The 17,829-nt window shown below is 36.6% G+C and overlaps 1 protein-coding gene across 7 annotated transcripts in view; it reads right to left on the bottom strand.

The window, feature by feature from the left end:
- Positions 1-660: 660 nt before the first annotated feature.
- The window catches only part of cdc42bpab (CDC42 binding protein kinase alpha (DMPK-like) b), a 59,176-nt gene continuing 42,007 nt past the window's right edge, over positions 661-17,829 (bottom strand). For 4 of the 7 annotated variants that reach the window (XM_084092092.1, XM_084092094.1, XM_084092097.1 and 1 more), the window contains 18 exons: positions 16,903-17,019; positions 16,501-16,581; positions 15,559-15,664; positions 15,129-15,265; positions 14,815-14,954; positions 14,634-14,715; positions 13,280-13,499; positions 13,115-13,177; positions 12,202-12,494; positions 11,776-12,070; positions 11,580-11,677; positions 10,506-10,590; positions 10,233-10,356; positions 9,623-9,740; positions 8,566-8,683; positions 8,320-8,477; positions 7,105-7,179; positions 661-2,162 (listed from right to left, as the gene is read on the bottom strand). In XM_084092092.1, the coding sequence (XP_083948218.1) occupies positions 2,031-2,162; positions 7,105-7,179; positions 8,320-8,477; positions 8,566-8,683; positions 9,623-9,740; positions 10,233-10,356; positions 10,506-10,590; positions 11,580-11,677; positions 11,776-12,070; positions 12,202-12,494; positions 13,115-13,177; positions 13,280-13,499; positions 14,634-14,715; positions 14,815-14,954; positions 15,129-15,265; positions 15,559-15,664; positions 16,501-16,581; positions 16,903-17,019 (2,442 nt within the window). In that variant the 3' untranslated portion in view covers positions 661-2,030. The remainder of the gene's footprint in view (positions 2,163-7,104; positions 7,180-8,319; positions 8,478-8,565; positions 8,684-9,622; positions 9,741-10,232; positions 10,357-10,505; positions 10,591-11,579; positions 11,678-11,775; positions 12,071-12,201; positions 12,495-13,114; positions 13,178-13,279; positions 13,500-14,633; positions 14,716-14,814; positions 14,955-15,128; positions 15,266-15,558; positions 15,665-16,500; positions 16,582-16,902; positions 17,020-17,829) is intronic. The other 3 variants (XM_084092096.1, XM_084092098.1, XM_084092093.1) reach the window with 2 other exon arrangements.

Genomic DNA, 17,829 nt, shown 5'->3' with positions numbered 1-17,829 from the left:
AAAACATCACCAGTCTTACATTCTTATCCATGTGTGTCATTTCCCTCCGTTTATTGAATACATCAGCGTCAGGTTAATATAGTAACGTCTCCATATATGCATAGTGGCCAGTTTATCCAGTCTTTGATTGACCTTTCACCTTAAATACATCTGTGCAAAACGATTCCTCATTGCTTGAAGTGATATCCACCTTTTTCAAGTGAGTGAGAAACAATACAACCATGAAACATATGGAATGGACATTTATGACATGCAAAACTGTACAAATTATTAAAAAGCATATCCTAAGAAAAAAAAAAAAGAAACCACTGAGATGAGAATGAGCTCATATAAATGTGTGTGTATAGGTTACGGAAATGCAGGTTTCCATCCAAACGTCTGCTTTCCTTTGCTGTTACTTGCTACTGAAATGATACTGCAAAACAGAACCAATTTATTGTAAACTTTTTAACAAATTATCCAATTCAGTGAGTTTCCCCATTTGTGGAATGAACAAACGTGAACCTGGTGCAGAAATCAAGACGTGAGGACCTAACAGAAGCCTGCATGAGGCACGAAATTAAATCAACTACAAACAGAATAAGGAACAAAGTGAAGCCTGTGTTGCTCATTAGACATGCGATTTCTGAGTTTTAAACAATTCTTTTTTCTTTTTTTTTTGGATGGAATAAATGTCCTTGGAACTGCAACAGCGGCAATTTGAAAACTACATAATGACAAATACATACTGGTTTTGTGGGAGCAGATTATTGTAATATAGTTTAATGGTAAAGTCTAACCTTACATTTAATAGCAGCGGTGAATGTTTTAACACTTAACGGGATATAATTACTGTTTTTCCAGGGTAGAAAGTTCCAAACTATGCGTGTGAAGCAAAGTGTGTTGACTATTTCCCATACTGTAACCATGAAACCATCCAGAAACGAAACGAAGTGGCTTTTGTCTGTCTGCAAATCTCAAATTACATGTTGGACAAGTTCAACAATTTGGACCTAATAGTTCCAGATTGCAGAAATATGATATTTGTACAGTTTCGGTCGATGCATGTATTGCCATCTGATAAAGCAGAAGTGAAGCCGGCGGACATTATGCAGTTTTTTGTTTTGTTTTTTTTAAAGCACACTTGTAGTAAAACAGCTTGGCTTGTGTCTCACAAAAATCTTCAACGAAATAAAAATACACAAGGCAGTATTGTCTCACAAAACAAAATAAAAATCTAAAAGAACCGACGCAACTTAAGTTTTTTTAAATGGTCTTGGCGCGAGTATATTAAAATAATTTTTTAAAAATAAAAGCAGTGAGATTTTTTTATCTCTTCAATATTTCCTTATTATATATTATACTATACTTTTAACCTATGTACATTACTGTGATGTGTTTTCACAGGTCATGTTGTTTCACGGAAGGTTCGGATTACATGGAGACTGGCGATAATGACGGTGACGGATCCCAAGATGTCATCGTGTCAGAAAAGCCTCTATAAATTCCTACAAATATAGGACAGGAAGCAATAGATGAGGTCGCCTGATATTCCGTTAGCTGAAGTAACAAACGAATCACTACACACATCACTTTTAAAAGCAAATAAAAAATATACATCCTTGCGATTTTTTCCTGGTAAATTAGTGGGATTCTATAATGGAATCATCATTCCCGTACGGTCCACAGCTGAGTGAGGGACGTGACAGTATTTTCCACCTTGAAATGGCTAAATGATAAATAAATAAAAGTTCACCCCTAACCCGGTCTATGTACAAACGCCAGTAACAATTAAATCCAGAACTAGTAGCCTCCACTTTTTCCTCCAATCAGCTTCGCGGGGTCGTCGCTCAAACATCCACGCATCCACGCGCACATACAAACGCTCACATGTTGGTGTGGTTTTTCCTTTGTATGTTCCCCAGTGGTGATCCTTTATGCAAATTAGGTGTAGGGGCCTGTAGTGCCTGGGTGCGACTGTATGGGAGGGGGGCGGAGCACTGTTACAGGCAGACTCAGAGTTTGTTGTGATTGGTTCACCGTTGAGTCCATCATGTGTCCCACCCTGTGCGGTCTGTGCTCTCCAGTGAGAGGGACTTTGTCTTGTGTGGGGAGGCGGGGCTTGGCGGGCTGCTGAAGTTAGAGCTGTTGGAGGCAGTGGAGTGCCGGGGCGAATCAGAGTCCTGAAAAACAAAAACAAACAAAAATATTGTAAAAACAGTGACACTACCTACAGAATAAAATTGATCAAGAGAGTCTCCACTATAATAATCTTACCCCGGTTTCACAGACAAGGCTTAAGCTAGTCCCAGACTAAAATGCATGTTTGAGCTGTTTTAACTGAAAGCAACTGCACTGACATATCTTAAAATATGCCATTGTTTTGTATGGAAGCTTGTTTCCGCCACATAATAAAAAATAAAAAAGGTAATTGCGACTTTTTATCTCACAATTCTGACTTTTGTTCTCACAATTGCGTGATATAGTCACAGTGCTGAAGTGCCAACTAGTCTCTCCCTATGGAGGATCCCTTTACCACTCTACAGATAAAGCGTTGTCTGGAAAATTCGTTTCGCGTACCTACCTCGAAGTGACAAAATAAAATAAAATTCTGTATCAAAATTTATAAGGAAAGACCAGTACTTTGTTTAGGCTTGGTTTGTAGGGAATTACAAACCTGCGCACATATATTCAAACGCACATAACTATAGAACCAATTCTTAATGCGCATGTGAACGCCATCAGCGTTTATCACAGGTTCACGTTTAAAGTCTGTGTAGAGAGAATGGTGTCGTCTTAGCGGCCCCTAATTTAATAACAAATGATCGTTGCGACGGAAGCGAATCAATCAAAACTAACCTTAGCTGGAGAATAATTTTATTAAAGAACCGCTATAAAGCCAAAACAATCTCTGTTACCTTAAATTATACGTTTATCTCTGTAAAGCTGCTTTGAAACAATCTACATTGTTAAAAGCACTATATAAATGAAGATGACTTGACTTGACAATCGCGTTACAAAGTCAGAATTGTGAGACATAAACTCGCAATTCTGAGGAAAAAAGTCTTTTTTCCTTAGAATTGGACTTTATAATTGTAAGTTTATATCTCACAATTCTGAGAAAAGATGTCAGAATTGCGAGATATAAATTAATGTAATACGTTATAAGTTAATGTCACAGGGAACGAGTACTATCCTTTGCGATAAGTCTCATTTACAGTTTTTCTTTATATTCATATATTCTTTTACTTATTTAGAGTAATTATTATTATTTTTTTACACGGACATGTGCATGAATATAGATGCAAGTGGGTTGTTGCAAGTATGTAAGCACATGGTAGGAGTGTGTGAATATGCGTGGCAATAGATATATGAATGTATATATGTGTGTGTATACGTATATATGGATGTGCAAGTATAAGTATTGCACATATGTATAATTATATATGCACATATAGTTTATCTCTATGTAAGTGTGTATATATAGGTATATGACGTATACGCATGTATAATTTGTATGCATTCTTATCAAGTTAATTTTACTTAGTCATTTAATTTTATTTTTCTCTTTCCTCACATTTATGTATTCATACGTTTACATGGTTTTATTTACGTATTCAGTACAACATGTATGACTTGTACTTATAACATTCAGGAATGAGGGCAATGTGAAGTCTTGTTTCAACATATTGTATTGCTGTTATTGGTTCCCTGTTTATGTAAAGCTTACTAAAGAATAAAAATAAAAAAAGAATTGCGAGATATAAACTCTATAAAAGTCAGAATTGAGAGTTTATTTCTCGCAATTCTGACTTTATAAGACACAATAGTGAGTTTATGTCGCAATTCTGACTTTATAACACTCAATTGCGACTTTATATCACGCAATTCTGACTTCATATCCTGCAATTCTGAGAAAAAAAGTCAGAATTGCGAGATGTAAATTGTGAGATAAAAAGTCGCAATTATCTTTTAAAATGTTTTATTCTGCGGTGGAAACAAGCTTCCATAGTTTTTGTGTCAAGATGCACACCAGTAGACAAGTTTATAAAAGATTCCCTGAGGCCTAATCCTGGCTTAATCTTAGCTCTGTCTGTGAAACCAGGCCTAAGTCTACAGTTTTACTTCAAAAACACAAGAAAAAGATGAAGACAATGGACATATGAAGCCTTTAACTACACTACCCTTCAAAATGTATAGGGTCAGTAAAGCTGCATTTATTTGATCAAAAAATAAAGTAAAAACTGTAATATTGTGAAATATTATTGCAACTTAAAATAAAGGTTTTCTCTTTTACTATATAATAATAAATTTTATTATATATATATATATATATATATATATATATATATATATATATATATATATATATATATAAATATAATCAATTTTTTTTTTTATTTCATGTAAATTTTGAAAATGGTTATGCTGCTTAATATTTTTTGTGGAAACAATGATGGGTTTTTTTCAGGATTTTTTTTTATGTATAGAAATTTCAAAAGAACAGCATTTATTTGAAATATAATTTTTTTTAAACAATGTGACTGTCAATTTTGATCAATTTAATGCGCCCTTTCTGAATAAAAGTGTTAATTGCTTTAAAAACAACAACATAATTCTTACTGACCCCAAGCTTTTGAGCGGTAGTGTACACATGCAATGAACACATGAAATCCTGTAAAGGTGCAAATAAACCCAGTCAAGTGGAATCTGTCTTTCAGCAGTTTTTAAAAGAGGATGGCTCTGTAAACATGGCATGCTTGGTTCACCATTTAACATGCCGCCATCAAGAGAATATTAATCAGTCTTAAAAGGATAATTCACCACAAAACATTAGACCCCACTAACTTTCATTGTATGGACATAAACAGTTGAAACATTCTTCAAAACATCTGTTGTGTTCTGCAGAAGAAAGAAAGTCATACAGGTTTGGAACGAAAGGAAGGTGAGTAAATGATGACAGAATTTTTGGGTGAACTATCCCTTTAACTTACCCAAAATATAGAAATAGCACAAATGTGTATGTGCTAAACTACATGATTTTCGCTTGATTTAAGTGAAAGTTTACATTATATACTATTGCATTTGCCTCTCTGATTGGTCACTGCCATGTCTAAAAAGCATAAAAGTATGGGTGGTCCTTCAATCCAGCTGCGTTTTTGAGAACAAGGCACTATAAAGTAACTCAAGTGCTCATCTTCAAAAACACTATACTAATAGATAGAAAATTTTATATAGAAAATAGTGCAACGAATCTAGAATTGAAACACACTCTTCACAAGTACATTAATGCAAACACTGCAAGCTAAAAAAAAAAAGTTCACAACAAAATGCACACGTTGCATTCTAAGCTTTGCCACAAGGGGTGCTATAGAATAAATTGGAAAAATATCGAAACTCTTTGGTCATTTTTTTCTAGAGAGATGCTAATGGTCCTGTCCGATTCAATGATCTATGCTAAGCTATGCTAAAAGTGGTACCGCCAGACCCGGAGATCGGCTGAATGGATTCGAAAACGGTAAAACTCAACTGTTTAACTCTGGGGGAGTTGTAAAATGAGCCTATTTCCAAAAAAAGTGGAGTATCCCTTTAATGTTTATCCCTAGCTACCGGAAAAATGACACATTTGGTTTAATGACTTTTTTTCTCGTAAAAACTTTCTCAAATTTCTTATCTAATCTGTCTCAGCTGCTGCCTGAACCCAAACAAACAGATGAACTAGAAGAACTAACTAGCACTATGAGCACCATTCTCTCTAGAACATTGGATGTTGTTGCACCCATTAAATTAAAAAAGGTCAGAGAGAAAATTAAAGCACCATGGTACAATAATACTACGCATGTTCTAAAGAGAGAAACCCGTAATTTAGAGCGTAAATGGAAACAAACTAATTTAGAGGTCTTTAGAATCGCGTGGAAAGACAGTATGTCACGTTATAAAAAGGCCCTAAAAGCGGCCAGGGCTGAGCACCTCCGCAAACTAATAGAAAACAACCAAAACAATCCAAGGTTTTTATTTAACACCGTGGCTAGACTAACAAATAAACAGACGTCACCCGAACAAAATATCCCGTTACAGTTTAGTAGTAATGATTTCATTAACTTCTTCACTGAGAAAATAGAAAACATCAGAACCACAATTGTAATGCAGCCGCTAGAGTTCTTACTAGATCAAGAAAATATGATCATATAACACCGATTTTATCATCACTGCATTGGTTACCTATAAAGTTCCGTATTAATTACAAGGTATTGCTACTGACTTATAAAGCCCTAAACAGCTTAGCTCCAGTCTATTAACGGATCTTCTATCGCCCTATAATCCATCGCGCTCTTTAAGATCAATAAATTCGAGGCTTTTGGTCATACCTAGGATATCCAGATCAACCAAAGGAGGGAGAGCATTTTCACATTTGGCTCCGAAACTCTGGAATAGTCTTCCTGATACTGTTCGTTGCTCGGACTCGCTCTCCCAGTTTAAAACTAGATTAAAGACGCATCTTTTCGGCCAGGCATTCATATAATATTATTAATCTTACAGTTCAAACTACAATCCGGCCTCTAGTTCATAAATGCCAGAGGAGAACTGGCCCCGACTGAGCCTGGGTTCTCCCAAGGTTTTTTTTTTTTCTCCATTAGGTCACCTGATGGAGTTTTAGGACACCATTAGGCCACTTGATGGAGTTTTTTCGGTTCCTTGCCACTGTTGCCTTTGGCTTGCTCAGTTGGGGATATTTTGGGGATATTTAATTTTATTCTATCAATCAATAAATTCCACTAGAAACAAACCTTGTTGTATTATTTTATTTTAATTTAATACTGTGAAGCTGCTTTGATACAATCTGTATTGTAAAAAACGCTATACAAATATACTTGATGATGATAAAACGTTCATTTTCACAGGGGCTGGCCAGCAGGAGCAGTATGAAGGTGAAACATGCGGATGGAAGCTTGCCATTCCCAACTGAAGCTCTCTGCTTCACTTGTTGGCAGTGGACGATAAGGCTGTGGGCTTCAAAAATGGGCAGTGAGTAAAGCACTCTGCAGGGCTGCCCGAGTGTGCAGATGACAGCAGGCGTGTATGTGCGTGTGTGTGTGTGTTTCACTGCAAACGTGTGGCGTTTACCTTCATCTTACTAAGCAGGGTCCTTAAAGCCCTTTTCAGATCAGGGGTCTTCTCCGAGGGCGATACCGCCTGCCACTGAGAAGGAAAGGGCAGACTGAGTGCCAGAACGGCTTCCACACTTGCTGAAGGAGAATGGGGCGGCCAGGGAGCGCAAAGCGCAGAGATATGGGGAGATGACGGGTGAGATAAGGGCGCGGGTGGGTGGTTTGCTAAGGAGATTGTTGGATGTAGTGGAATGGGGCGGCAGGCATAAAGTGGAGTAAGCACTGACAAAGCTAGGTGGAGGGGAACACAGCGCATTTAACTGCTTTGGGGCAAAGACATTAGAAGTGTTCCACCGTTACAGGCCTCATGGGAAGGGATAGGGCCAGCAGTTTTTATAAGTAAGGAGGTGTGCAGAAAAATCAAACGGGTTTTAGAACGACATGAGGGAGAATAAATTATATTTTTTGAGTAGCAATAAATAAAGTCATTGACAGTAATTTCTGACTTTGTGTTTTCAAATATAAAAGTGGTGTATGAGAGAAAAGAGAGCCTAAAAAAGAACAAAAACTAACTTTTGTAGACAGTTTTTTCAAGGCCATGTTGCCTGAAAACTGTTTGTGCATAATAATATGCGACTTCACATGCTTAACATCGGAAATTATATGACTTCTATTTGCACATTCTAAAATGTATTGAAGATTTTAAATTAAATGTACAGTCTTATTTATTGAAAACCATAAACATTATCCACGCTATTGTATACATGCTTTCTGTCAATTCGCAATTGTCAAGCTTGCTGACAATTCTGTAATTTAGGTCAAATAAATGCTATTTTTAATGCATTAAATGGCCAATATACATAAAGATTGTGACAGCAGGAGAAAGCAATGTAGATGTTAATGGAAAAACTAATCAAATTAATAAAACTGTGATCATTTTCTCCTCCACCATGGTTAAAGTTTATGGCCCATCCAACTTATCTCCAATTATCTCCAAGTTTCCCAGTCGTAAATAAGACTTGTCAATCATGCCCAATTTCTGATGAGGAAACTCGTATTTACAATAATTCCTATAGCATGTGAAGTCAGCATAAGGCTCAAGTTGAATCGTCACGGATGCTATAGCTTGCTGATCATGTGCTGTGACGTCCCTGCATAGTGCAAATCTGCCATTAATGTGATGAGGTAATGAAGATACCACTGTCCTGATTCCTCCTACATCATGACTCACCTCTCTATCAAACTGAGAGAGTGGCGCTTCGCCCACATCCATCCCCCCTCCTGACGACAGCGAGCTCTCTGAAGGTGATGTCATGGTCTGGCGTTTCGAGCTGTAGCTGCTGCTCGACAGCTCCCTCCTCAGAGCGCTGCCGTTCTGAGAGGAAGTCCCTGATAAAGAGGACAAGAAAGAAGTGGGTTGGGAATGAAACGCATGGAAATCTGATACGTATAACAGCAGCCACGCGTGTGTACTTACGCATTCCTAGACCACTGCTTGCGCTCATGGAACGACCAGGTTCGGCTCGGTTTTTGGTGATTGATGGGATGCTGACGGATCCACTGAACCCAGCACGATTGTCCTGAGCACGCACATTCTACAGGTTACACAGAGAAACACCACACACACACACACACACAGAACAGTGACACAAGCATGCAATGAGTGAGACAAACATGACTTGATGAAAACAAACTATGGGTTTCAATATAATGATCTTTATGATATCATGTTGGTATCAACACATATCAATACAGGATGCATCAATGACCCATGACACATCAATCAATGTAGAGAGAAGACAGTGTCACATGATCCTTCAGAAATTGTTGGAATATGCTGATTTGGTGCTCAAGAAACATTTCTTATTGTATCAATGTTGAAAACTTTATTTTTTTGTAGAAACATTTTTGGATACTTTTTTACAGGATTCTTTGATGAATAGAAAGTTTAAAAGAACAGCATTTAATTGGAATAGAAATCTTTAGAAATGTCTTTACCATTACTTTTGATCAATGTAATGCATCCTTGCTGAATAGAAGTATTCATTTAACAAAAAAATGACAGTGACTTGATAAATGACCAGAATACAAAGCAAAATGACCAAAGTACAAAGCAAAATGAGGTTGTAAAAGCATATTCTGACTTCAATACAAGCCAAGCTCAATAAACAGCATTTGTGATAATGTTGATTACCACAAAAAAACACTGTTGAGACGTACATTATTAGTTACACATTAAATGTAAATTGGCATATAAAAGGTTAGTGAGCAATTTTTCGTGTTAAATCGTGTTAAAATGCATATTGTTTACAACTCTTTTGAGTTAAGTTGAGTATTTCAACTCTAACAAATTGTCCCCTTTCACTTAGATTGCAAGTGCCTGACTCACAATTGAAGCAATGGTTATCTTTCATTTTATATAGAAAAGGAGTGAAATAAATGGTTGTAGCAATCAACATTATGCCACAAATGCTGTCGACTGAGCTTAACGTGTACTAAACCCAGAATATTCTTTTAAAAGATGAGCTTCTCACCATTGGCAGATCTCGGAGGATCTGCATTCCATCTCCAGGCCCCATATGAGCCACGTGGTTAAAATTAGTAGGATTTGAGATCAGCTTGCTCCTCCTCTCAGGATCTTTCAACATTTCTCTGCAAACACACCAGTTCATATAATAGCCTTACAATGACTATAATGACATTTTGAAACTAAGAAATGAGTTGGATGTTGAAAACAGACCTAAAAAAGTAAGCAACAAATGTCATATGAACTTTGTCTCTAACGGTTTCATTAAAAGTGCATTTTCAGCACAGTAGTACACAAATATGTGTATGTGTATGTGTGTGTGGCCCAGGTAAACCCTACATTATGAGCACAAAATGTTCCCACAAAGATGGCAATATCCGAAATCCTTGTCCGTGTGGGGACATTTGGTCCCCATAAGGAAAGCAGCTTATAAATCAGACTAAATTATGTTTTTTGAAAAATTTTAAATGTTTTCTGTGATGGGTAGGGTTAGGGTATAGAATATAGAGTTTGTACTGTATAAAAATCATTATGTCCATGGAAAGTCCCCATAAAACATGAAAACACAACGTGTGTGTGTGTGTGTGTGTGTGTGTGTGTGTGTGTCAGTCAATCACCTCCTCTGCAGCAGTCTCTCCTCCTCAGGAATACGAAATGAGAATCGTCTCTTGTTGCTCATGTTGCGTACCATCTGCTTCCTGCTGTTATCACACACCTCAGGCACCACCAGTTCGTCCCCCTCTAAACACACACAAATAATGCATTATCAGACATATTATTCAAATCTGAATTATTCATTATTTCAAACGGCACTACTAAACCAAAGGCAGAAACATCAACGATTGTCACGATTTATGCATTTGACTGAATTATGGAGTGACCGCTGTTACCTGCAGTCTTGTTTCTGAAGTAGATGAGTCTGACCGTTTCTAAGCCCAAGAGATTCAAAGAGCCATCCATGTTCAACGGCCGGACCTGCACAGAGCCAGTGAGATCCTGGGATTATTTAGTCATTCAGAAGATGACTCATTTATGGTTTCAGTAAATAAATAAATAATAAAATCTAGCATTTTTGCCTTTATTGCATTTACATTTTTATAATTTTTGTGTGTGTTAACAAATGTATTAACAAATTGACAAACACAAATTTGAGCACAATGCTAATGGTAATGTCTCAAACTGCAATATTGTCAACTCTGTTGCTTTTCTGAAGGTATTAATATGAACATTTATTAAACATGCATGTATTCATTTAGATTTGTTTTAAATGTATTCATTTAGAGATGGCAGAATAAAATTTATTAACACTGGTTATCTGAGAGAATGTTTAAAATTGCACGTACTTGAAATATTTATGAAATATAAATCTACTTAGCATATTTATTTTTAATAATATTTACAAATATATAATTTTTTGCAAGCTTCAGCAATGTGAAGAGTTGGTAATTTAAAAAATATATTTTTAAATAAATCTCCAATGCTCACCAAGGCTGCATTTATTTGATTAAAAATACAGTAAAAACAATAATATTGAGAATTATTATAATTTGATATTCAAAGATTATAATTATAATATATATTATATTTTAAAATGTAATGTGCTGCTTAATATTTTTGTGGAAACCGTGATATATATATATATATTTTTTTTTTCAGGATTCTTTGATGAATAGAGAGTTCAACAGAACAGCATTTATTTGAAATAAAAAAAAATTGTAACAATGTAAAAGTCTTTACAGTCACTTTTAATAAATTTAATGTGTTCTTGCTAAATAAAAGTATTTATCAAAAATGTTTCATTCAATTTATCATTTTGAATGGTAATGTATATATATATATATATATATATATATATATATATATATATATATATATATATATATTATTTCCTGTGTCAAATGCACCCAGATGCAACCATTCAGGTGTGCAACAGTTGTTCATTTCTGATCATTTAATATCATAACCTTTTTGAGGGGAATGGTCTGAATCCATTCCGTAGTGTTCACATCAAACACATCCACTGCATTTTCACTGTAGACTGACAGGTAGGGGGCGTTGTAGCCTGAGAGATATAAAACAGCCACAAGGTCAATCCAAACAAACCTTTTCACTGCCACACCGTTTAAGCAGAAGATTAACGTCTCTCCACTCAGTACTCACAGCAGGCGGTGGGCGTCGCGGGCCACATCAGCTCCTGCTGGCGTGAGCGTCTGCCATGTGTGTCCACGTACACTGCAATTTTGCTGAAGCAGAGCAGCATTTCTTTATTGGAGATTTCCACTGCGCAAAGGGCATCCAGGTTTTCAGCCTTAATAAACGCCAATGTGGGGTCATCTGGATGGAGTAAGCTGGCCGGAGGGGCTTCTCCATGCAAACTGTACCGCATGAAGCCCGCTTGGTAGCCTACACATAACTGCTGGCTGAACAGCGCCATCCACTGGATAGTTCCTGGAGCCTGAGATTTAGAAAGGGCTGTTGATGTTGCTGTGTGTGCTAGCAAAGACAATCTTTGCGATCTAATGAGTATGAACACTAATTACATCTGAATATACTTGATCAGAAAAAAAGAGGTTTTGAATACTGTACTTGTATGTCCACGAGATGGCAGTGGCGGGATTTGCTCTTGTTCATTTCGAAGCAGGAGATCTGCCGTTTAATGGCGAGGCAGAAGCAGGCGGCATTGCGCACCACACCGGACACCAGCGCCTGGCAGTTTTTAGTATCTGCCACCTTAATCTTGTCAATCTCCTTCCCGTCGAGCCCCGCCATGGGGACCAGACACACTTGTCGGTTCCTGCCTGAGATGACGGCCAGGAGGTGCTCTGTGGGCATCAGTTCTATGTGATGCACTTTCTTAATATCACCCACGCGAACGATTTCTAGCAGAAAGAACAAAAATGTACAGTGGATGTTTGTCTTGTATCTGTTATTTCAGTTTAAATGTGTATGCGGTTCAACAACGACAGTGGACTACTGTTAAAAATGCATAACAAAGAGCCACAAAGCCAAGAAAGAACTTTTAAATCTAACAAATCATTAATTTTGATAGTTTACAACCTTTAATAGATTGGTAATGTATGACTGCTCTAACAAATAGAGAAAAATAGGGGGAAAAAACATTATTTTACTGCTTTTATCCAATGAAAGGTTTACTCAGTCTGTCAAAATGACAGATAATGGTTATTTTTGGTCCAGCCTCTCCATTTTAATCTGTTGTTTTCATTTTCCAAAAAATTAAATAAACGTCTAGCATTCCAATGCAATAGACCCATTTTTCCTGTCAAAATGATGGAGAGCATGTCAATGTTTTTAACATTTGGAAATTACAGTAATTTCTGAGTAAACTTATTACCCTGAAGCAACCTGGCTCATTTATCAGCATTTCTTGGGTTTGAATCAACAATCTTTCAGTTACCAGTCCAGATTTTTGACCACTAAACCTCACAACCAAGTTTAATAGACAATGAAGAAGTAAAAGGATTAAAGATTGAAGTTTTACCATCTTTGGTGACGTGGATGACGAACAGGCCCTCCTCATTCCCCAAAGCAACCCGCTCATGATCTAGACACAATCAAATATTTTTGGTTAAACACCAGATAAGGGAATTACTATTTGGTCTTTAACATTGTGTTGATCTGACAAGAGTTTTGTGAGTCTCTGTACCTATAATAGCAGCAGTCTGGGTGGTTTTGATGAGAGGAAGCGTGCTGTCGTAGGCTTCTTTAGGCACGTAGACGAAACGCTCCTTCAGCTTGTTTTTCCTCAGGATGCGTTGCAGCTCGTTCAGAGCGCACACCCACTTCGTCCTCTCTTGCTCGTTGTCGGCCAGGATCAGGATGCACGTCTTCTGACTCGGGGAGGCGGACAGCTGAGATGCTGTTACCTGTGGAATGAATGGATAGCACTGCATATAAGGCAATTCAAAAATGTCTTTAAATTAAATAACGAAACTCTGCATAAGGCTATAGTGAGTCCAGTCATGGTCATTACATAAATCACCTGGTTGCTATTATTTGATCTGTGATATTTTGAAGAAAATCACAATTATTGTGTGGTGATGGTGATGAATGATGAAAGTGAAGAATTTAGCACAGAAATAAACTACTATTCTGCCCTACAAAGGGACAACGTAGTGAATACATTAACACTTGAACTGAGAAGAATGGCAGTCTGTCACAAGACAGGCCAAAGTTTTAGAGATCTGATTTTTGCTAGAACTCAATTTAGACAAAATGTGTAGTTACTTTATTTAGCTTTTCTATGGCAATAACAACAATTATGAAAACTAGAAGAAATTGTTGCGCTCCAAATTGACAAAAAATCCTTGTTCTTCAGGTGCGTTGAGCCAAGGGAATGTGGAAAACGAGCAAGAAGGTTGCTGGTCGCACACTGGATTCAGTCCAGAAGTCTATCAAAAAGTTTTTTATTTTATGGATTGCATCGTGCAAAAAGTGCAAAGTGAATTAAAAACAAATGGATAGGAACAGATGTTTCAGCACACTCCTGGAGCACTGAAGATGGCAATGTGCTGAAACGTCTGCTCCTGTCCATTTGCTTTTAATTCACTTTGCACTTTTTGCACGATGCAATCCATAAAATAAAAAAAATGTTTTGATAGACTTCTGTAGTCTGGACTGAATCCAGTGTGCGGCCAGCCACCTTCTTGCTCGTTTTCAATAACAACAAGTATATAATGCATACTAATTATATTGCAGGAATATTCTAAATAAATATTTTTAAGCACTTTTTAAAATACTGTTGTTCATGTCAGTCTCTCCCTGTACAATTTTTGATAACAAAGCCTTAAAGAAAATTCCAAGTTCAAAAAGAAACTCAAATTACTTTTCTCAAGGTAGACTATGCACTGATGTGCAAAGGTTTGGTGTCAGTAAAAAAAAAAAAAAATTGAATAACACTTTTATTCAGCTAGGATTTATTAAATTAATGGCAACAAAGACATTTATAAAGTTATAAAAGATTTGAATAAAATAGAAACAAAGTGCATGTATGCTCTTACCCTAAAAATACAGGGGATATCCTTCTTGTTAGCATGAATGACATCAGACTCCAGAACCGAGCTGGCGGAAAACTCTTCATCCCTGCTCAGGATAGAGAGTCAAGCGCAATATATTGAAATATTTCATGAAATATTTGACTTAAATATTTGAGCATCACATTTGAATGAACACCTCGCTCACCTCATGTCGATGACCTGGTTAACTATGACACCAGGCTGGGCACCTTTCCCTTCTCCAAGCTCATACAGGAAGAGTTTGAAGTCACAAACCACTGCCCATACCCTCTGCCAACCCCTTTTCACCCCTGTGGGCTTTGGCACCTGGAAAAGACAGTCGAATCTCCATTTCAAGGCAGTCAAAAAAAAATTGTGGCTAATAGTGTACAGACAAACGAACAACAATGGGAAACGTAGTATGTGTATAATTCAGATGACCATGAATAAAGACAGCAAAGCAAATAGTGAAGAATATATAAAGAGCAAAACAAATCTTACCCTAAGATGTCCCTCATATGCAGTCCCAATGCCCCTCTGAGCATCAATTCCTAATTTGCCCTTTGTTTGGTCAGGTGCGACGGGGCACACAGAGGGGGCTTTATCAGCACAGGTGACGTGACAGGAGAAGTTGCAGACTATAAGGAGAGATGGAGAACACAGGCACTGAGTATTACAGAGCATTTTGTCAATAAGGCATCCTGGGATTGGGGCACATTTAATAAACCAATGTGAAAGGAAAGGGTCACCCTTACATTATTCCAAACTGGAATGACTATTTCTTCAGTGGAACACAAAAGGGAAAATTTTAAAGGATTATACTGGTTATCCTTATGCGTTCCTCTGAAGAAATAAAGTTGTACGGGTTTGATCATCTCGAAAACTAAAAATGTCATATTCACAGCTTTCATTTCTCTTGTGTTGTCCTCACCTTCACAGGCGCAGCCCTGACGGAGAAGTCCCACCATGAGAGAGGTGCACTGATTACATTTGGTGGGAATGGTGAAGGACTTCACAATAAACTGGTGTGCTTTGGGCTGTGGAGCAGAGAAAATCAGCAATGTAATTAAACTATTTCCATAGGTGTCCCAATTGAAATAGACAAATGCTTAATAGGAGTGTTGGACAAAATTCCTACAGCACACAATACAAGTTCTTTTATATCACAGTAACAGTATATATTACAATACAGTTGTTTTTGCTGGAAATTCATGAAAAAAAAGTTTTTGGGGATAATCTGCTAATATTAATACTTAAAGAACTTCGACACATATGTATAGCACAGTACAATCATTACAGCATAAAAAATATTTTGCAATAAATTAATACGAAATTAGAAATGAATACTTTGTTATGCATTACATTAAGATTTCCATTTCAAATAAGTGCTGTTCTTTTTTAACTTTATTTCATCAAAGAATCCTAAAAACAACGTATTGTGTTTTCCACTAAAATATTAAGTAGCAGAACTGTTTTCAACATTGATAATAAGAAGAAATGTTTCTTGAGCACCAAATCAGCATATAAGAATGATTTCTGAAGGATCATTTGACACTGAAGACTGGAGTAATGGCCGCTGAAAATTCAGCTTTGCCATTATAGGATTATAAAATATATATATATATATATATATATATATATATATATATATATATATATATATATATATATATATATATTTTTATATATATATATATATATATATATATATATATATATATATATATATATATATTTTTTTTTTTTTTTTTTTTTTTTTTTTTTTTTTTGAATGATAGTGTAATCTATACAGGTTGACACATTGTACAGATAACGTAAATAGTCCGATATCGGCATATCACCCAGATTTTGTGGCCTAAATCCCTTGTGTTACCTTAGGTGATGAGTGTCCCAAGCTTCCATAGCCTGATCTGCCTGTTGGAGTCTGAAGACTACGTGACGTATGGTCAATCAACTATGAGAAGGATACATTAACATATCAGTGCATTTTATTATATAACCATAGGTCGTGGTAAGAGTTAAAGTGATGAGTAAAAATACTGTCATAATTTACTCATGTCATTCCAAACCTGTATCTGTGCAACACAAAAGCATAAACGTTAAATGCCGGATACAGGCTAGATCACTTTATTTATGGAAAAGATTGGCCAGTACATCTGCTTTTGTGCTTCACAGAAAAAAATAGCATATTGGTTTGGAATGACATGAGAGTGAGTAAATCCAAACAGGATTTTCATATTTGGGTGGACTATCCCTTTAAGAGTCCAAATGATACCTCAATAGGCTCCATGTCACTGGTGGTGGACGGGGACCGTGAGCGTGATATGCGGCGAGATCTTGAGTCTTCATCTCTTGATGGAGTGTTGGAGGGAGTGAAATCTGCCGAGTCAAGCTAAGAAGCAAAAAGATGATAATTATCTTTACTAAAGGTGTCATACGGCACAGACTGTGACATCAGAAGAACATGCCACCATGCAGAGCGAAACACACTCAAAGCGATACATTAAGCCCATAAAGCTTATCATGACAATAACACTTTTACTGGAATTACACCCTCTAAGCAGAACAAAGCATGTGCACCCAGGCTCCAAACCAATGAGTAAAGGCACAATATTTCCACTACACAGAGACCACACACCAACTATACATGCAAGACAGAATGAAGGGCAGAAACACAAACCCATGGAACTATATGGAAACCATATCCACACTTTATGAGGGTCTTACATTAAAGTGATCTGTAAAATATTAGTTCACTCAAATGAAAACTCTTTCATCATTTACTCAGCATAATGTCTTTGCAAACCTGTATGACTTCTGTATAACTCTTCAACAAACAATTACACTACTGCTCAAAAGTCTGAGGTTGGTAAGATTTGTTAATGAAGTCTCTTCTTATGCTCATCAAAGCTGCATTTATTTGATCAAAAATACAGTAAAACCGTACAACTGTGAAATATTATTACAATTTAAAGTAAATGTTTTCTATTATAATACATTTTAAAATGTAATTTATCCTGTGATGATAAAGCTGAATTTTCAGCAGTCATTCATCCAGTCTTCAGTGTCACATGATCCTACAGAAATTATTCTAATATTATCATCAATGTTGAAAACACCTATGCTTGCTCATGCACCTATTTTTGTGGAAACCGTGATCTTTCAGCCAACTTTGATAAATAGAAAGATCAAAAGAACAGCA

Source organism: Abramis brama (genome assembly GCF_963993115.1).
Source record: "Abramis brama genome assembly, chromosome: 18".
Lineage (NCBI taxonomy): Eukaryota > Metazoa > Chordata > Actinopteri > Cypriniformes > Leuciscidae > Abramis > Abramis brama.
This window is presented reverse-complemented; position numbering and strand designations above follow the sequence as displayed.